This window comes from Phacochoerus africanus, chromosome 2 (genome assembly GCF_016906955.1).
Source record: "Phacochoerus africanus isolate WHEZ1 chromosome 2, ROS_Pafr_v1, whole genome shotgun sequence".
Taxonomy (NCBI): domain Eukaryota; kingdom Metazoa; phylum Chordata; class Mammalia; order Artiodactyla; family Suidae; genus Phacochoerus; species Phacochoerus africanus.
Window position 1 is genome coordinate 55,545,249 of NC_062545.1, and position 21,427 is coordinate 55,566,675.

Consider the following 21,427-nt stretch of genomic DNA (forward strand, 5'->3'; position numbering starts at 1 on the left):
AACAAATATATATTCTCTTTCTTCTTCCCTTCATTGACCCTGAATGGATAGTTTCTCTAGTCTATCAGCATCTTTCTCCTCAAGGACCCCGAAGTATACAAAGATTTACACAAAATGGAGTTTTACCAGAGATGAGTTGAGATGATATCTTGCATTTTTCAAAGTTCCCTTGTTTGGGTATACTCAAGTATTTGCTTCACTTTTTGGCAAAAATTTCTATTACGTAGTGAGGTCTTGGACTTTTCAGTACAGTCTATATCATTCTCTGCAGATTAAGTAAATTTCAAATTTAAACTTCACTCTTAACATTGGGATTGCTTTTAGCAAAACTACAATAGAAACTTTCAGACCTTTCCCTAAATATTTATTGAAGAGGTCTGTGCAAGTCACAAATTGCAAGAGTGATAAGCAAATACAAAAATGCGAAGTCACTGAGTTGTGCCTCAGCAGGTTATGAACCCAACCAGTATCCATGAGGATTCAGGGATTCAGGTTCGATCCCTGGTCTCACTCAGTGGGTTAAGGATCCTGCATTGCTGTGGCTGTGGTATAGGCTGGCAGCTGCAGATCCAATTGGACTCCTAGCCTGGGAACTTCCACATGCCACTGCAGTTGCAGCCCTAAAAAGCGGGAAGAAGAAGAAAGAAGAAGAAGGAGAAGGAGAAGAAGAAGAAGTCACTACTCATGCTCTAATGATCTCCTTTTCTGAGATGTTAACCATGTTTGGAGCATCTTACCCTGAATGGACTTGCTCTGAGAAGTGCCCAGCGCACACAGGGTGGGCCCTGGCAGCAAGGTTTGTCTGAGGTGACCCTTCTTGCTGCTGCAACTGACTAGATTGGAATGAACACTGGCCTGACTCTCTGTTCCAGAAATCTGGAATTGGAATGCAGGGTCATTTGATATGTGTGTGGAATTAAGTGGATGGAAATAACGAGGCATGCATCTGCGAAGTGTGTTGCTGTGGGGTATAAGGAGAAGCAGAGAAAGCCAATTTGAGGGGAAGGAAATAAAGCTGATGTGTAGAAAGAGGTGAAGGCCATGTGGTCTCAAAATGGGAGTAACCAAGGGAGCGATTTCCATGATGCCTGACAGCCTTGTAGTCCCCAGCTGGCCCACACATGTGGGTTAAAAAGTATCCTCCATTTTATTACTTTACTGTGAAAAGAGTATAGGCCAGCTGTAATTAACAGAATGTTGACTCAGAAAGGGGAAATTAATTAAATAACTAGCTATAAGACAAATGAGAAAGTAAGAAACATCTTAGGTAAATGAAAGGTGTGGAGAACAGTTCGGCAGGCACAATTCAAAAGAGTTTGTGAAGGTCAGTGTGTGGGATTCAGCACTAGAAAGATTAGTTAGAGCTGCACAATTTGGTGGAGATTATGGCACCTTTGGCAGTTTCAAGCTGCAAAGTGACGTGATAATTACAAACATTACCAGAGTTCCCTGGTGGCCTGGTTAAGGATCCAACATTGTAACTGCTGTGGCTTGGGTCACTGCTATGGCCCGGGTTTGATCCCTGGTCCAATAACTTCCACATGCCGCTAGTACAGCCAAAACAAACAAACAAACAAACAAAACCCCATCTATTGAGTGCTAATAAAGTGCCAGGGGTAAGTGTTTTATGTGCATATTTTCGTGCAATTGCAGCAATTATAGATTATCATCATCATCATCATCATCCACAATACAAATAAGAAATAGAGAATGAAAGATAAAGTGGCTTAACCAGTCTTCCATCCTTAGCTCACTCCAGATTTGGGGGCTCAACTCTTCCAGATTGTGTTGCCTTAAAGTCAGGGTTGTCCTTTAGAAGGGGAGCTCTAGCTGGAAATCCTTAGCACAACATAGAAGATGAATAGAGAGGCTATTTAAGAACTCTTTCCCTAGGAGAGGTGTTCCCACTGTGTTGCAGTGGGTTAATGATCCAGTTTATCTCTGTGGCATTGCTGGTTCCATCCCTGGCCTGGTGCAGTGGGTTAAGGATCTGGTGTTGCTGCTGCTGTGGCAGAGGGTACAGCTGTGGCTCAAATTTGATTCCTGGCCTGGGAATTTCCATGTGCCACAGGTGTGGATGAAAAAGAAAAGAAAAGAAATTATTTCCTAGGAGAGATTTATGAAAGCCACTGGTGAATGACTTTGGGATGAGAGAAGAGACGTGATACAAAGATTTCTTTGGCAAGTCTGAACAGCTGTTGGCACATAAAGGAAAGGGGAAGCAAAAAGTCAAAGCCGAACTCAAGATTTGACACCTAAAACTTTGAAGGGGAGTTCCCTTCGTGGCGCAGTGGTTAACGAATCCAACTAGGAACCATGAGGTTGCGGGTTCGATCCCTGGCCTTGCTCAGTGGGTTAAGGAGCCGGCGTTGCCGTGAGCTGTGGTGTAGGTTGCAGATGTGGCTCGGATCCCGCGTTGCTCTGGCTCTGGCGTAGGCTAGCGGCTGCAGCTCCGATTGGACCCCTAGCCTGGGAACCTCCATATGCTGCAGGAGCAGCCCAAGAAATTGCAAAAACACAAAAACAAACAAACAAAACCAACAACAACAAACAAAACAAAACAAAAACTTTGAAGGGATGTAATACCATGAACAGAAATAGGAAAGCAAGAGAAAACTATTCTGGGTGAGAGCAAGGGTGAGAGTGGACCTTGACAGGTTCATTCTGGGACCAAGATGCTAGCCAAATATCTGGGTGACACAGTCCGCCAGGCAGGTGGATGTCTGAAGCTAAGACTTAGGGAAAAGTTTGGATTGGAGATATTGATTTGGGAGTCATGCTCATAAAAATAAAAATTAATGCCATGAAATGGATGAGATTGCCAAAGTAGAGGATATGATGAGAAGCCGGTAACTTAGAAAAATACTTAGCAGCCTGAAGGAGTTTCTAGAAAGATAAAAAAATCCAATATAATAGACCTACATTATGTCACTAGAGGCAGAACAAAGAAAGTAATTAATCACTCAGTATCAAGGGCAACTAAGACCTTGTTGCTTAAGGATCTTAAGGATCTTAGAAAACACCCACCCCAATAGAAACTTAACAGTAACAATTGTGTTGAAGTTATTTTTAAAAATAATTGTACACAAAATGGCTTTATGAGATCAGAGGTGAAAATAAAGAGGCTTCAGTTAGGTTTCAATTCCTGAAGATCATCTCTGCAGATATTCTGTACATCCTGTGTTAACCTGCAGTCATTAACAGAACAAGGGACTTTAGTTTTACTGTGTTTTGAAGGGAAATTATTTGGAGTAACTGTGAAAATTCTTAGTGCAAAATTGGTATACAGGAAAGTAATGGTGATTGGTTACTCTTTCATTGTTTTTTGTTTTTCTTTTCGGCCACACCCAGAGCATGCAGAAGTTCCTGGGCCAGGGATTGAGCCTAAACCACAGCTGTGACCCAAGACACTGCAGTGACAATGCTGGATCCCTAATCCACTGAGCCCAGTTACCCTTTTAAAAGTAGAGTTTTGCATCCCATATATATAGTTTGAGTACATGAAAAATACAAAAATACCTTGAAGTCTTATTTGTCATGAATCTAGTTTTCATGGTTACCACCTTACAGCCTCAAATAAATATGTACAGAGTAGTTTCTAATAATTCTGCAAGGAGTAATAGATATTGATCATTTGGAAGTTAAAAAACAATGTTTTGACTTTAATCTTGAAAGTTTATTTGAAGCACATTTGATTCATTTTTAAGTCCTGCTTTTACACATTTGACAGGAAACCCTAGCAAAGAGAAAACATAAATTTCTCATGGTTTCTCTTTTCAGCTTTACTCTCCTGCTGTGTTGTGCCAGTCAGCGCTCAGTGAGAAATGATTCTTACTTTCTAAATGATGCACCAAAGCTGCAGACAGTTGAGTGCTTCTTAAGTGTTCTGTAAATTTCTACACTGGAAATAGGGCAGAACACCAAAGAAGGAAATCCTAGAATGGAATGGAAATGACAGCAAGACTCAGGCATCTTGAAGCAAAGGTGAAAGATCTGCCTCCTTGGTTCATTGAATATTTCATACGAAGTAAGTAATTACTACTAGAAATCAAGCCATTTTACCTCTTGACATTAATATATAAGGGGAAAAAAATCTACCAGAAAGTCATTCTATTGGCAGAAATATAAAATAAAGAAACATTAGCTCAACCTTGATGTAAGAGAACAAGTTTTCCCCTTAAGGGTATATTTTAACACATAAGTTAATAATTCTTTTTTTTTTGCCTTTTTTAGGATTGCACCTGCAACATATGGAAGTTCCCAGGCTGGAGGTCGAATTGGAGCTGCAGCTGCAGGCCTACACCACAGCCACAAAAAAAAAGAATGATGATACAGACATTTTGTAAATGAATTACTGGGAGAAGAGGAAAACTGCCCAACTGAGCGGTAGGAGTAGATTTGTTAAGAAAGTAGAGTGGTGATATGCACACAAGTGCTTATACATGCAGAAGAAAATCCTTAAGAATAAATAAACTTGGAGTTCCCCTGTGGTGCAGTGGGTTAAGGATCTGGCATTGTTGCTGCAGTGGCTTGGGTTGCTGTTGTGTCCAGGATTTGATTCTTGGCCCAGGAACTTCTACATGCCACAGGTAAAGCCAAAAAAAAAAAGAATAAACTGCCACTGAGTCAAGTGATAGGGTAGAACTTGATCTTTGAAGTGAGGAATGGAGGAAGATTTTATTTTTTATTTTACGTTTTCCTTCACAGCTTGAAAAGTTTACCCAAACATAAATTATGCTTATAATTTTAAAATTAATGGCATATAGGGAGTTCCCACTGTGCTCAGTGAGTAAAATCTGGTGCTGCTGCAAGCTGCAGTTCAGGTTGCAGATGCGACTGGGATCCAGTGTTGCCATGGATGTGGTGTAGGCTAGCAGCTGCAGCTGGGATTCAACCCCTAGCCTGGGAACTTCCATATGCTTCAAGTATGACTGAAAAAAAATATATATATATGGCACCTAATTAGCAATTTGGGAAGACTCAGAACTGTGGATATTTGGAATTCACAAATCAAATTTTATATTCTATTTCTTCCCTCTCCACTTACCCTTTTACATATAAAATTGCATTTTATTAAGACTGATAAATACAGGGAAATTTTTGACCTGTCCTCTCTTATTTTTTCACATGCCTTCTGATAGTGTTGTTAGGAAGTAATCATGTTCACAGAGATCCTGTTGGGGCTCAGCAGCCAGTGTCCAAGAGGATACAGGTTCAATCCCTGGCCTCACTCAGTGGGTTAAGGATCTGGCGTTGCTGCAAGCTGCCAGGTCACAGATGCAGTTTGGATCTGGTGTTGCTGTGGCTGTGGTGTAGGCTTGCAGCTGTAGCTCCGATTTGACCCCTAGCCTAGGAGCTTCCTTATGCTGCTGGTGCGGCTAAGAAAGAAAGAGAAGTAATCATGTTCTTCTCAACAAGTGGTCTTGGTAAAAAGTGCATGAGAAGGAGGTTAAAAAAATCCGTGCTTATTAAGAAAATACCTATGTGTGGCTTAGGAGTCAAGTGATTCACAAAACAAAGACTTTGGATAATTAGGATGATTAGAACAAAAAAAAATTTTTTTTTTTTTTTTGCTTATTTAGGGCCACACCCTTGGCATATGTAAGTTCCCAGGCTAGGAGTCAGAGCTACAGCTGTCGGCCTACACCACAGCCACAGCAACACAGAATCAGACCCACATCTGAGACCTATACCACAGCTCACAGCAATGCCAGATCACTGACCCACCTAGCAAGGCCAGGAATCAAACCTGCAACGTCATGGATACTAAGTCAGATTCGTTTCTGCTGAGCCACAGTGATTAGAGAATATCATGAAGAATTGGTTATAATTTTTCTTTTCAAAAATTGGTTTGTGCCCACTGATAGGTGGAGCAGGAATGAGGTTTTTTGTTTTTGTTTTTACAAAATCAGTATGGGGCCATGAGTTGGAAGGAAGGTTAGGAAGGCAGAAATTAGACAACTACAGATCTAGAACAGAACAGTATAATCTGTAGGATCCTGAAGTGATGGTTAGAAACACAGGTTTTAGACTTTCCTGGTGGCCTAGAAGTTAAAAACTTGACATGGTCATTGCTGTGGCTCAGGTTACTGTTGTGGCTCTGGTTTGATCCCTGGCTCAGAAACTTCTGCATGTCATGGGTGTGGTCAAAAAAGTAGGTTTCTAGGGACCAATTCTAGTGTACTTAATCAGAATTTCTAGAGGTGTGGCCTGAGAATCTGCATTTAAGTCAAATTATCCAAGCGATCTTTGGCACACTAAAGTTTTAGAGGTTCTGCCATAAGATAACTCAGATTCTGAGGATTAGGCCCTACCTGGAGTCAGAGGTAATCTCCTTACATTTATTTTCTTCTTAGATTTCCAGGAAGATAGTAAGGTTCCATATTAAGTGGTATAGCAGATGTTAGTGGGTAAACTCAAGGAGAAGAAATTGAGAAAAGATTCGGTTATGTTAAGAAAACAACTGGATTGGAAATTTAGATTCTCTTGAGAAGATGGTAAAAAAAAATCAATACTGTGACAAAATGTAAGAGCAAAGATAAAATTAAATTAGATCTAAAGCACAGATTAAGTTTGTGAAAGAGAAAGCTAGGGCAGACATTTTTGTAGTTCATCTGATACAGGGTAATGACTGAGCATGTATCTTGTCTTCTTTTGATTCTGTTTGCTCTAACTTTTGATTGTAGATGATTCTGTTGATAAAATATAGATTCCCCTGAATGTTTGAAAGACAGCTGGAAATAAGCTTGCAAAGTTTTTTTGTTTTTTTTTTTAATTTTTAAACTCCTTCTGCACATAGATATTCCCAGGCTAGGGGTCAAATCAGTCACAGACACAGCAATGCCAGATCTGAGCCACATCTGCTACCCATACCACAACTTGTGGCAGTGCTGGATCCTTAAAGCCACTGACTGAGGCCAGGGATTGAACCTGCATCCTCACAGACGTTATGTCGGGTTTTTAACATGCTGAGCCACAATGAGGACTCTAAGCTTCTAAAGTTTAGAGAACACTATTGATGTCCCTGTAGATTCTAGGATATTTTAGATAATAATGAGAATAAGGGCAAATTCATATCTATGACTGCCAAAAATGAACTGAATTGAATTTAGTTCAGTGCACATTTACTGACTACATATTTTTACTGAAATGTGAAGGGATATCAGAGAAGGGAGCCTAAATATGACGTAGTCTCTACCCTCAAAGGGCTTACAGGCTAATGAGCCAGGCTCATCTATAGACTGACTGTAATAAAAGACAAGATTTGATTTGACAGATTTCAAAATAAAATGCAGTAAGTAGTAGACTAAAGCTACAGAGGTTGTAAAGGATTGTTATTTCCAAATGGGAAATGGGAAGGGGCCAAGGGAAAGTAGGACACATGAGACAAATCTACTCTGGTAACCGATTTTGTAGCCAGACTTCACCACCAAGACAAAGAAAGACTCACAATGGAGCCCTGCTTGGAGAGGAAATAAAGAGGGTGAGGATGTGGGGAGAGGAATAGTAAGCAAACATTTTCGTAAAGGTGCAATAGAGGGTAACTGCTTGATGGGACTGATCCAGATCAGGTCCAGTGTAAGAATAGAACACTAAATACCTGAATTGATACTAATTGAATTACTGTTGTTATACTGAAGAATACTTCTGTAAGAAGCACAGAAATCAGGGAGTTCCTTGGTGCCTCATCAGGTTAAGGATCTGGCATTTGTGAATGCTGCTGTGGCAAGGCTTGGGTCATTGCTGTGGCACAAGTTTGATCCCTGGCTGGTGAACTTCTGCATGACCTGGGTGCAGTAAAAAACAAACAAACAAACAAAATTCACAGAAATAAGCAAAGTTCTTAAGGTGAGGTCTTAAAATGGGAAAACAGTTTTCCAAGTTCATCACAATTTGACAGTCCTATTTTTAAAAATTTGGATACCACAAAAGTGATATTCTCTGATGGATTCCCAATGAGGTAAATGGGATACAGTGATTGATTAAAGTTTAGAAATAAAAGGAAAAGACACTTTCTATGTTTCTCTTTGCTTTTTGGGAGAAATAGTGTGAATGAATTCAAGGATTCTCTACAGAGACAGTGTACACCACATGCATGCTTCCAAGATTTTATTTTGCTTTATTTCGCGATTATTTTCAACTTGGATAATTTACACTTGTATGATTGAGGCTCTATTAAAAGCATTTTCCTTAGAATGCAATTACTCTTTCTAATTTGCACTTGGCTTTTCCTTATGGAAAGTAAAACAATCCAAATAGGCAATACAAATATCCTGCTTCATTTAATTACCTGTTCATTTAAGTACATATGCTGTCTTCATTCTGGGAAGAATTCAAGGACCAGAATCAGTCCTTTTAAATGCAGGCCCAGGGTTTTCGGTGCCTTTGGAATCATTTCAATGTGTGGCACAGCACCTGTCTCATGTTTTCAACATTGATTGGACTCTCTTCGCCATTCATCTCATGAAAAATGTTTTCCTCGGGAAAGTGTGGTGTGTTTTTAGCCGATTCCAACCATGCTCCCGCTTTGTGTCTGCGACACGGGAGTGGTTCCCAGAATCTAGGGGGTCCTTCTGCTGGACCCATCCCCAGACAGACTCCGGGTCTCACCTCTGAGATTCAGGAGGCGGCCTGTCTGGGGCCTGACGGCTCAACCCCTTGAAAGAGAGGAGGTAGAATCTGCCAAAGACCCAGCAGCTGTGCCCGCGCCGCGGCCTCCGAAGGACAAACTAGCATCCCCGCCTTGTCGGTTTCCGGAGCCCCAGTAACCCCGCTGCGCCGTGGAGAGGCTCCAGCATCCCTCGGCCTGGAGGCCCCGGGCGGCCACAGCTTCCGAGCCAGGAGTCACAGTCGCTCTGAGGCCTCGATCCACAGCGCTGGGTGGAAGAGCCGCGGCGGCAGATGCCGGGGATACGGTTGCGGAGCTCCGGCTCCAGGATGGAGGACAGGCGCACTCGCGCAGCTGCCAGGCGAGCGAGCGCCCGGGCCGCGCCGGGGAGCCCAGTCCCGCCTCGGCCGAGTGGGGACCTGAAGACAGGGTTAGCCGAGCAGATCGCACGCAGCCACCCTCTGCCCGGCTCCAGTCCCGCGCACCTTCCTGGTCGCCAGGGCCCCGGGAAAGAGCCAGGGAAAGAGAGAGAGCTGCGGGAGGGCGGCGGTCTCTCCGCCCTTGAGGCCCGCGCTGTCTCCCCACGTGCTGGGGTTTGCTCTGCGCCCAGGGTCGGGAGGACCTGCCCCACCTCGGCCCTGAGCCACCCGCCGGGCCCGCTTTATCCCTGGCACAATCCTCTGGCTGTTAGTAGGCACTACCCTGTTCCCTTCCTGTCCCCCAGGCCCTGTTATTTCAAGAATTTAAGGGGGGGGGGGGATGTGCACGGGAGAGGTGAAGGCCTGGGGAGCTCGGGAAGCAGACTGGCAGGCGCAGCCTGGATGCAGACATCTGTTCTCTAAGGGTCTCCCCAGCTTTATTGATCGCAGGGATGGGGTAGGGAGGGATTTCTGATTCCCGGATTTACTCTGAAATCGAGTCGCTTGGAAGTGAAGGTCCATATGATTATACCAAGTCCGTAACAGTCGCGCTGTGTCCAAAATGGGCACGGAGGCTCGTCGCGCAGACGCCGAGTCTCAGGGCCTTGAGGCTTATGCATATTTTCCGGATGGAACTGGGCCTCCGAATTCCCCCAGGAACGTCTCAGTAAGTAGGGGTGTGTGTGCGTTTGTGTGCAATGATTTCCATGAACTGACAGTGTGATATTTAAAAAACAAACGGACTTCAGTAAAAGAAGTCTTCTGTACTGGATACACCTTTTTAACGGATGAAAATGAAATTTCTGAGATCTCCAGGATAAGGTCGACTTGTCAAGGGATAGTATTTCCAGTCCTCATTTAATTAAAAATCGTGAACTTCTGTAGAGATTCCGTGGACATTTTAGTTAGTGCCTTAGATGACTTTGGTGTTCTGAATTGAATCTACATGCATTATCATAAAAGAACACTTGTTCATTGCAGGTCTCTCTTCCACAAAACTGTAAGCTTCCTGAAGGCAGGGACAGTTTTCATCCACCTTTGATTTTTTCCAGTTCAAGTAGTGCTTCCGCATAAGTACTCTATAAATGATTAATAATTACCCCCAATCACTCCTAGTCCTTAGTTTCCAGTAAGCTCTAAAACAGAGGAATGGAAGAAGGGGTAGGTGAGGATAAAAGATGCAAAATAAATGTGGATGATTTGATCATCCAACTGAAGAACATTTGCAAGGAAGTAATAAGGCTTAAAATCAATTTGCTAGTCAAATCTTTTTTGATTTTAGGGCTGTCATGGACAGAAAGTGGAAGTGACCAATATTCTCAGGGTTTTTTAAAAAAATTAAGTAGATAAATTTCTCTTTGGATATATACCTTTCTCTCTCACCCCCCCCTTTTTTTGTTGTTGTTGTTGTTGTTGTTGCTATTTCTTGGGCCGCTCCCGCGGCATATGGAGGTTCCCAGGCTAGGGGTTGAATCGGAGCTGCAGCCACCGGCCTACGCCAGAGCCACAGCAACGCGGGATCCGAGCCGCATCTGCAACCTACACCACAGCTCACGGCAACGCCGGATTGTTAACCCACTGAGCAAGGGCAGGGACCGAACCCTCAACCTCATGGTTCCTAGTCGGATTCGTTAACCACTGTGCCACAATGGGAACTCCCCCTTTTTCTTTCTATAGATTAGGTGTGGTATAAGCTTGAGGTGAAAACATGCCTTTTTTTTTTGAAAATGTGCCTTGTTAGCCTTTGATAACCTTGGATTTGATGTCCTTGGATACACTGGTATATGTGGCTAATCTCATATATCTCATTTCTTATGTTTTCACTGGCATCCTAAGATAACACAAACCGGAGAAACCTGGTTTGGATATCCAATATACTTCACTTGGGAAAATGAGCTACAAATGTTAAAATCCATTAGCTGCTTTAATTGCTGCTTTTTCAGCTCTCAGTGATACTTTTATGCCTTTGTTCCTTAGCCTTTGAATGTTCTCCCTAGTTTCTTCCATAAGAATTTAAGAACCTGTGTAGTTAATATGTATATCAGCACATATATGCTGTACTATTATTTTAGCTGATCCTGTTTTCATAAGGGGTTCATTTGTGGTCACTCACCTCATACAATGGCACTTAACACCATCACTGACATTCATATTCTGGAAATTTTCTATTAATGCTAGAAATCCCCTGAAGAAGATGATACATATAATAGGAATTATTATCTTAAATGCTTTTACTAGAATCTTCACTTCGAATATGACAGTGAAAAGACTAGATGCCTCTTTGAATGTTTTTCATTTCCTGTAGACCAGTTGTAAGAAAGAAAAGCTTTTGGTCTAATTTTCCACTACTAACAAAATATTTTATTCTGGGAGTTCCCATCGTGGCTCAGCAGAAACCAATCTGACTAGCATCCATGAGGATGCAGGTTTGATCCCTGGCGTCGCTCAGTAGGTTAAGGATCTGGTGTTGCCCAAGAGGTGTAGCTGAGGTGTAGGTTGCAGAGATGGCTCAGATCCCGTGTTGCTGTGGCTCTGGCATAGGCTGGTAGCCGCAGCTCCAACTGGAGCCCTACCTAGCCTGGGAACTTCCGTATGCCGGGGGTGCGGCCCTGAAAAGAAAAGAAAAATTATTTTGAACTTTAGGCTTAAGCAAGTGAATTTTGGTACTACTTCTATTGTTTCGTTCAAGAGCTAAGTATTCATTCTTTCCAGGTTGCAAATAAAATACTGTTCAGACTATCATCTCCATTCACAGCACCAGGAAAAACAATGTTGTTGAATTCATAACTCTCGATAACCTTGCTTTTATTTTAGCGATTTACCCTCCGTTGTGATTTTTAATGGAGTCCTTATGACCGCCTTTTTTTCTCCCTTGACCTACTTTCTTTTCAAGAGCTTTCACATATTTACTGTTTTCAGTGGTGGTGATTACTGTAGTGTGTAGGAGAGTCTTAAATCACGGCGAAACAGATTAGTCGGCTCTCACTTATTCCAGAAATGTTCTCGAGGTTTAAAAATCACCTGGTTCCAACGTTCACAATTTCATAATCTGAAATCTTTTAAACTATGCTTTTCATGAGTTTGCTCCGTTCTCCATCCTGAGGATTGGACTCATTCCGCTCTGATCCAATTGTTATTTTTCTTTGTTGCCTCCACCCCTTAGAGATTGTGTTTCCAAGGGAGAGGCGTTCTTGGGGCTGAAGAGGAGGGGAGTGAGACAAGATCTGCTACCTCAGGCACTAGATCCTCCTCCCTCTCCGGGTGAGAAGTAAGCGACAATTTTGACAGTTCGTAGTCCCGCTTTGGCTCTCACGCTTGTGGTCCATGGGTGGGTTCTACTTGCTCCCACTTCCGCCGTCGCTGCTGGTCTGTCTTCAGGCCAACGGCAAATGCAGCCACTGCCCCAGCCCACCCAGAGCTCTCCCTCGCTCGTCCTCTTGGGAAACTGGGGCATGTGTCCGTAGAAGACTTCGGGGACTAGGGAAAGCCAAGCCAGGATCTGGACGCTCCAGAGGACAGCCCCTCCCCAGGTTTTTCCCCCGCGTTGCGGCGCTCACGTGACCGAAAACAGGCCTCCACCGGCCCGCCCCTTTCGACCGCTGCTGCCCACTTCCCGCTCGGGGTAAGCAAACCGCGGTTTTCCGCACCGCCCAACCCCGCCCTCCTCCTTTCCCCTTCCCTTCACCTCCCTCGGGTTCCCTCGCGCCACTCTCCCCGCCCCCCATCCTCCCCACCGGGCCCTTTGTACGTGCTCGGCGGCGTGCGAGCGCGCCCGGCACGTGACCCCGCCGAACGTGGCATTGTGTTATCACGTGACCCAGGTGCGTACGCGACGGAGTGGGGTGTGAAGATGGCGGACGAAGAGGCCGAGCAGGAGAGGTTGAGTCGCGGCGGAGGCGGCTGCGCCGCGGAGCTGCAGCGCCTGAGCGAGCGGCTCCAGGAGCTGGAGCGGCAGCTGCGGGAGAGCCGGGTGCCGGCCGTGGAGGCGGCCACGGAGTACTGTCAGCAGCTGTGCCAGGTGAGGGCGCCTGGAGTCCCCTCCCCCTTTCCCCCAGCTAGAGGGGGAAGAGGGCGAGCGAGCGCTTGGCGGCCGAGCGGTGGTCGTCGCTGCCTTGGCATCGTCGGCGCCGCCGCCCGGGCGGGAGCGGGGAGTACGAGGAAGGCGCCTTTGTGTGGCTGCCGTTGTGGAGGTTGTTGTCGGCAGCGCTCGGCTGGGGGAAGGGAGTTGTGGTCAGGGCGGAAAATCCCCCCTCCCCTCTCCTTCCCTGAACTCGGGAGTGCGCGGTCCCCGAGGCCGAGAGATGGAGACGGCGAAGACTGGAGGTCTCTCCGCAGCAGGAGAGGCTAAGGGGTGGTCTGGAGGGTAGGTTCCCTTTCTCCTTCTCTTATTGTGCGCTGGGGATTACCGCGCCCCCCGCCTCTGCGCCCCTGTTTCCTACTCCGACGGGCCTCCGCCCCCACCGGTTTGATTCCTTTGCCTTCCCCTGCTTTCATCCGTCCCGCCCCCGGCCCCGTTCTCGCCGTCTCCGCGTCTTTGTTGTTCGAGTTTCGCCTTAGGACTAAAGGGGCCTTTGTTGATGTTCCGAGGAGCAGTCCCCGCGGACCCTTTCTAGCTGGGCGAGACGTTCGGGGGTAGGGGGGCGTGGAGGTTGTCCCCTCCTGCCTTTACTTGCTCGGAGCAGCATCGCTTCCACGGTAAAGGTTGCTTTCCTCGGTAGACAGAATCTGCCCCTGTATGTGTATACTAGGGTCGAGTGTCCCTGTGGAGTGGCTTTTCCAGAGACCGCTTCCCTTTGGCTTTCACCCTTGGAGGAGTATGGTTTCCTCTCTGCCCTTCCTCCCGCGTCTCCTCACGCCGCTATTACTCCGAGTCTTCCCTGTTTGGCCTCCAGGTGAAATCGAGAAGACTGAGGTTCTTGTGGACCCGTACTCACGTCAGTTTCAGGCCTTTTCCTTCGTTTTCTTGAACAAGGACACTACTTTCCAGTAACAGCGTTCTAACCAGGACTTGGAATGTTAACAGCACTGTTTGTTTGATTGAAAGGAGAGTTTGAGCCTACATTTGGACTTGATTACATACCCTCCAGTTACGTTTAAAATTTCAAGGTGCTGCTGCTGGCTGTGGTGAAGATTTTGGTTAGATTATCTTCTTGAGGAGGGAAAAGAATTTATACGGGTCGCATTTAAAGTTAGCTTGTGAACGTATCATTATAGAAAAGTTGTTTTGAAACGATACTGAACTTAAAATCGAACAATGGTGGACTGTTTTAGCATTTCAAAATAGGCCCCATTTTCACTTGATTTCTAGCCTACAAGTTCAGAATTTTTTTTTTTTATAAAATCAGGGATACTTGATTTCATACCAAAAAAATCCTATTGCTGTATACACCTTATTGTCACAGATTATTTGATGATTGTTCATTATCTTAAAAAAAAATCCTTTGTGAGATTGCGTGGTGACTTGTCTGGGAATATGTGCAGTGTGAAAGCCCTCCACTTAAGGTGGTATAGATCTGTTGAATGCCTATGGAAGAATTTGAGATTCTGTCATTCCTTTGAATCATAGTTTTAAAGAATTGTTGAAATTTACCAGTTTCATTGTACCGGCGTACCTACTCATTCTTAATTGGTCTTTTAGGTTAAAAGATTTATTTTAGGTATAAAAAAAAACTAGTAAGATGCTCATAAAAGGAACCCTTTCATATTTCTAAGTGAAGTTAGCTTTTTAGTCATGAAAAGTATTCTTTCAGGTAACAGTTTCCACTGATGGATTTAAAGCTAATTACTGTAAATACTCTTGACCAGCAATATTTATAAGCAGGATTAAAAATCGAACTTGATTATTCCTACAAATTGAACTTGATTTTGAAGGTGTGCAACATCAGAATTTTATCACTGTAAAATAATTTTTAATGTATGAAACAGCATTCTTTTTTGTCAGTATGAAAGTAATTACCTGTATTAGTTTTAAGTGATTAGACTTAAAACGTGTAAATTGTTGTCATTGACATGAAACAGTAAAAACAAATGCTAGGTTTGTGGGTTTCAAAAAATAATATATTTCATGCACTAAAATCCCATGATAATGTAAATGCATTTAAAAGCAGTTTCCATTACTTGAATAGTAGAGTGTATCTGATGTTTGAGAACTTCTATAGGACTTTTTCTATGTGTATCTACATATATGCTTAAAGTTACCTATTTGGTGTTGCCAGATGAGAGGTAACTTGAAACAGCTGTTTCTTTAAAATTGTATCATTGACATTATTAACATTTTGATACTAGTTGAGCAAAGCAGAGGTTAACAATAAAAGAATTTATTCCAGCAGTTTAAAAACAGTGCTAGAGATACTAGGAGGTAGAAATAATATCTTTGTTTCTACCTGGAGATTATCATTTAACTTTTTCTATCTAAGCTTTTCCAGTAAAACTGGAATATTCATATGCTTCAAGAAGGTGAAGATGAAGAAGTATTTGTCAGAGTTAGTGGGCTTCAGAGTTCTTTAAGTGTTGATGTTTAGTGCTTGTGTAAACCTCACCGTTGCATTTATTTTTAAACAGGAATTAGTTTATATTCCTAATTTTTAATTTCAACAAAAGGTGACTTTCTGGAGAATAGTGTGAAACCTACAGAAATAAAGTTGCTTACTCTTTCCAGTTTATAGATTTTTTTAAAAATAAGGTAGATGGTAAGAGATTTCTTGAGTTCTGAGAAGTAGAAATGAGAAACATTAGTTTTTTTTTTTTCTTTTTTTCTTTTTTTTTTTTTTTTTTTTTTTTACTGTTAGCAGCATTGTTTTGCTCTTTATATTGGTTTGCTTCCTGGAAGCACGCCCCACTTTTACATGAACATTTGCTTAAAGCTTGAGAGTAGGAGGAGGGGAAGGTGGTACAGGATGGGCATATGGGAATGTCTTTCAACAAATCTTAGATTTCCTTATATCTTTACAAGCCAGCTGAAATTTGGATAGTGTAGTCGATGTATTAATAGTCTTAAAATCAATTTAGAATAAATAAGAATATAGTATAGCCAGAAATAATTTCTTGAATTTGTTTCATTATCATTACTATATATAAAAACTGCTTGTAGTTGGAACTTCTGGACCTTCAATTGTCTTAGACTAGGCTAATATTTGCTCACTCATTCTGAGGTGTTATTGAATATGCACACTGTGGGCCAGGCAACCATGAGCATGACCCCTGGCTACAAAGAGCTTACAGTTTCTGGTGGAAGGTAGACAAGTAATTACAGTAAACTGTGATTTATATCTTTTTTTTCCTGAGATGAGTGTAGGACATTGGACGATTATTTATCCGGGATTTTAAATGGAAGCATTTCAACAGGAGAATTCCAAAAGATTTAAAAATGATTATTCATTTAAAAAGTTAAGCTATTGAGGGAGTTCCCTGTTGTGGTGCAGCAGAGATGATTGTGACTAAGATTCATGAGGATGCAGGTTCAATCCCTGGCCTTGTTCAGTGGGTCCGGGATCTGGCATTGCTGTGAGCTGTGATGTAGGTCACGGGTGAGGCTTGGATCCAGTGTTGATGTGGATGTGGTGTGGGCTGCCAGCTGTAGCTCCTATTCAACTCCTAGCCAGACCCCTGCCTCGTCCATGCCCTCCCCACCCCCAAAAAAAGTAAAGCCATTGGAATAGTCGAAGAATGATTTGTTGGAGCATGATGTTTGTTATCTTACACACACATTGTACCTTAGTTCATACCTTAATTTATGTAAGTAGTGCTTCTCAACTGGGCATAGTACTTCTTCCCACTGCACTTCTCTCTTCAAGGGCATTTGAAATATGTGGGGTCAGTTGTTTGGTCATTGCAGTGACTGGGGATGTGATAACTGGCATTTAGTGCTCATGGGCCATGGATGCTACGTTTTCTGAAGTGACCAGGACAGTCCCACCCCACCGAAATTTATCCCTCTGCCTAAATACCCACAGTGCCCTTTTGAGAAACACTGAAGAGGAAGAAAAAGAATATATTAAGATTTTTTGGTCACTATACTTTTTCATATTAATACAGTTACATTAAGAAATGCAGTTAATCTGGAACAGATCCAGGTCAGTGCCACACTAAGCTTGAATGCACATTGAACTTGAAATTTTCTACTTTCTTAGCAGAAATTACAAGCAATTACTTAAACAATTACTAAAACAATTCACTTATACTAGATTAAAGGGGTAGCAAATTCAGCACACTTAGTTGTCCTGATTAAAGCCGAGATTTGACCTTTTGATATAATTGAAATTCTGTGCTTTTAAGAAAGCATTTAATTCAAGGACTGGGTTTAAATGTTAGGGGATATAAGATACAGGATATAGGATGTAGGATGTAAACTAAATAAGACTTAAATATCACTTTAAGATGACAGTTGAAGAGTTGTCATAAGGCTGTGTATCATTAACACATTTGCTTTATTTTTTATTCTTTTTTAAAAATTGAAACTGTACATTGAAATAGATTTTAAAAAGTCAAACACCGAGAAAGGACATACACTAAAAACTTGATCTCCTTCCCACTCCAGACCTCCAGTCACCTTCCACAAAGACAGTCCCCCAATAGCATTTTACGCATCTTTCCAGAAATACTGTTTACTCTTTAAAAAAAAAAATTAAAATGTGTACATACTGAAAACTGCATGTTTTTTCACCATGAAAGGTATCTTTGAGATTATTTTATAGCTGCTCATGTAAATCTATGGCTTTCTGTTTTAGACTGTATAATAATTCTAGTCCATGGCTGTGTCTAATTAACCACTTAGTTGTTGGTTGTTATTTAGAGGAATAAGTTAATTTTATGTATAGTAATTTATATAGAGTTTAGGGTAGGTAGTAAGCACTTCAGGGTGGGGTATCAGACAGAAGGCTTTACTAGACCTTAATACATTTATTCACTGTGTTTTAGTGCCTTTTTTTGTATAAGAAAAATCAGAACTGTTGAGAGGTACAAAGTATAAGTACAGTTATAGTATATCTTTGTATATTTTTGTTACATCCATTTGATTCTTTTATCTCCATGTTTTGCTTAGCTTTAATTATAGTGGTAAAAATTTTGAAAATGCTTGAACATTTTCCTTAAGAATCTAAACTTTCAAAATGATTACTAGAGGATATCTTAATTTATAGGACACTTCAAATCAGAAGAAAGAATGGCTTGCTTGTTAATTAGTGATAATTACTTTAGGTATTCAGGGAGTAATAAGTCATTTAAACTTTAAAAGTTTAGGTAATGCTCAGGGGAAATAATTTTTTAAGTGTTCATAATTAGTATGATTGCATGCTAGAGATATTCTACTTCCCAGAATATACTTATACCAATTTTAGCAAACGGAAAATTTACCAAATTTTGCTTGTTTCCTTCTTGACACTTCTTGGTCCTAAATAAAAATGGGGGAAGAGAAGATAGTATATCGTGTATACCATTCATGTTGTTATATATGACTGGCCTGTAAAACCAAGGATATTTGAAAATGCATGGTTTTAACTAAATGAAACTGCTGCTGTAGTTATTTTCCTTGAGGTTCTGTCAGGGTTGAGGAATTACCTTATTTTCCCAACTCCCACACATAAATTCAGTTCATAAAATTAACCAATCAATATATGAATAGCCTTGCTTATACAATGGAAAGTTTGCTTTTTATGAATGTGTTTGTCACATACCCTGTTTAACTTATAACTGTTTATTATTTTTTTCAGGAGATCCTCTTGATTCATTTTTTCTCCTTTGGCATTTAAAGTTGTACAGTGAACCTCATAGAAAAAATGTTATCTTTTCCCCTTTTTCTTAATTTATTTTAAACAGATATTTAAATTCCTCTTAATGTGAGAGCACTAAGGAGCTGTGCAGCTTTATGGCTTGGCTAGAGCTTACAAAATCTGGCATGTGTATTAATAGTTAAACAACTTAAACTATTAGTAAAGTAACTAGTGATAAATGCAATAGGTGGAGTGTGAATTAAGAAAATTAGACCATTTTGAAATAACTTAACATAGCTAAAAATTAAACAGGAAAGGAGACATTATTTACATTGGGTCTTGAATTTGTGTGGATAACCAAAGTGGGAAGGATGGCAGTAAACCTCAGAGAAATGGAACAACTGTTCAAACTGGCCTCTTGGAGAAGAATGCGAGGAGCTGGGATGAAAAATAGGATAGAAAAAGTAGATTAGAACCAGGCTAGGGATTTAGAATCCAAACCAATGAATTTTAATTAATTGTTTTAAGTGTAGATAATATATGGTTACATTTCCTAAAGACTTACCTTTTCAAGGAGGCATTGAAATTTAAAAAAAAAGTTCAGCGTGTTACAGCTGTTGGTTTTTCTTGAAGTATTCTGTATTGGTAATTGCTTTGTAACAAACTACTTGAAAACACAGTAGCTTTAAAAAGAACAGCTTTTTTTTTTTTTTTTTTTGTCTTTTGTTGCTGTTGTTGCTATTTCTTGGGCCGCTCCCGTGGCATATGGAGGTTCCCAGGCTAGGGGTTGAATTGGAGCTGTAGCCACCGGCCTATGCCAGAGCCACAGCAACGCGGGATCCGCAACGCGGGATCCGAGCGGCGTCTGCAACCTACACCACAGCTCATGGCAACGCCGGATGGTTAACCCACTGAGCAAGGGCAGGGACCGAACCGGCAACCTCATGGTTCCTAGTCGGATTCGTTAACCACTGCGCCACTACGGGAACTCCAGAACAGCTGTTTTTATTACTGTTCTCAAGTCTTTGCATCTATTGGATAATTCTGCAGTCCACTAGTAGGTTATCAGGGGCTGAATGATCCCAAATGGTCTCACTCATGTGTCTTTTGGTTTGGTGGGTTGGTTGAGGAGCCTCAGTTGAGTTTGTTCATCTCTGCGCCATTCTTTCCCTCTACTAAGATAGCCTCGGTTTCTTTACTTTGCAGCATGAAAGCCAGTTTCTACAGCACAGCTGCTTTTCATTTCATTTCTTTTCTCTTTTTTTTTGCCATGCGCATGGCATGTGAAAGATCCCAGGCCAGGAATTGAACCTGTGCCATGGCAGCAACCAAAGCCACTGCAGTGACAATGCTGGATCCTTAGCCCGCTGTGGCACAAGAGACCTCCAGAACTGCTTTTCAGGCCTCTGCTTTTGTCAGGTTTGCCTTGTTCCATTGGCTCAACAAGTAATCACACACAGCATCTTTGTGGGTACAGGAGTATGTAATTCTTCAGGGACCAATGTTATAACAGTCCGCCACATCCCATTTCTCTTACTCTCCACTGCAATTTCAGGTGATTTTATGGGTCAGATTTTAATTTTTCATCTCAGTAGCCCCACCTCTGCTTTCTTGTCACCCATATTCTATCATTAAAGCACATCCAAGTGCCCCTTTTCTCTTAGGTTGGCAGAAGGTATTTCTATTTTCTCTCTTCTAATCTCAGTCTCCAAATAGAAGAAGGGCGTTCCACTCCATCGCTGTAACTTTGGGAGATTTGTGGAACAACCTCTTATGTGCCATTGTTCTTTACCTTAATATTATTAAATCTGGTCAGAATTTGGTGTTTTATGTTGTCTCTACCTTGTACAATTTAATAATAGCATCCTAGTTCTTGTCATGATATTTGAACTTTTCTCTTAACTGATGAACTTGCTTTAACTTTCAATTTGTGAAATTCCCCAACATCCTGCTTTTATCCTTCTACTTCATTTGCAGTCCAGAACTCATAATTGTGTTTTTCAAATTTGAGTTTGCAGAAACCAAAGAGAGAGTCTGCATTTAGACTCTTTAGTAAATTTTAGTTACAGGCTTTTGACCCCAGCTTAGAGTATGATGTAACTTTACTTCACCATTTAGTTGTCCCCCTGAAACATTATCGCAAAACAGTGCTTATTTTTACTGTGTATGTGATGCATTCTGTTTTCTTTTATTATTATCTTTTAAAAGTTGCTCTTGATTTTATGGTCCACTAATCGGTCATAAACAACACACTGGAAAACACTGCTTATGGGGAATCACTGGGCTAATTTAGTAATAAGCCCAAACACAGATAGTCCTGTCAGAAGGTGGCCTTCTAGTCTAGTTGAGAAATAACTGGTTCATAGGATCGGATCCACATTTAAACTTGAGCCCAGAGCTCTTCCTGCTTTGTTTACTTTTTTCATAGTTTCACTGTTCAACGGGAACTTTTTGCTCCGTCTAAATTGTTCATTCCTCATTTTACTGCCTTTGTGACTTTGTTCAGAGGAGCGGTGTAACACAGAGAAAAGTCCAGTGGCTTTGAGCTCAAACAGGAGTGCCTTTACAATCTGGACAAGATTTTAGCTCTTGCTTTCTTTGTCTGAAGTGAGGGTGAAGCTTGGAGTTAGAGACTAGACCAGATTGAAGAGAAAGAGAGATGATGTTCAAAAAAGGCACTGTTAGCTGCTTTC

The 21,427-nt window shown here is 41.9% G+C and overlaps 1 protein-coding gene across 1 annotated transcript in view; it reads left to right on the plus strand.

Moving 5' to 3' along the window:
- The first annotated feature begins 11,877 nt into the window (after positions 1-11,877).
- ZNF292 (zinc finger protein 292) overlaps positions 11,878-21,427 on the plus strand; it is a 95,225-nt gene continuing 85,675 nt past the window's right edge. The window contains 2 exon segments of the mRNA XM_047760698.1: positions 11,878-12,649; positions 12,849-13,045. Of these exon segments, the coding sequence (XP_047616654.1) occupies positions 12,878-13,045 (168 nt within the window). The 5' untranslated portion in view covers positions 11,878-12,649; positions 12,849-12,877.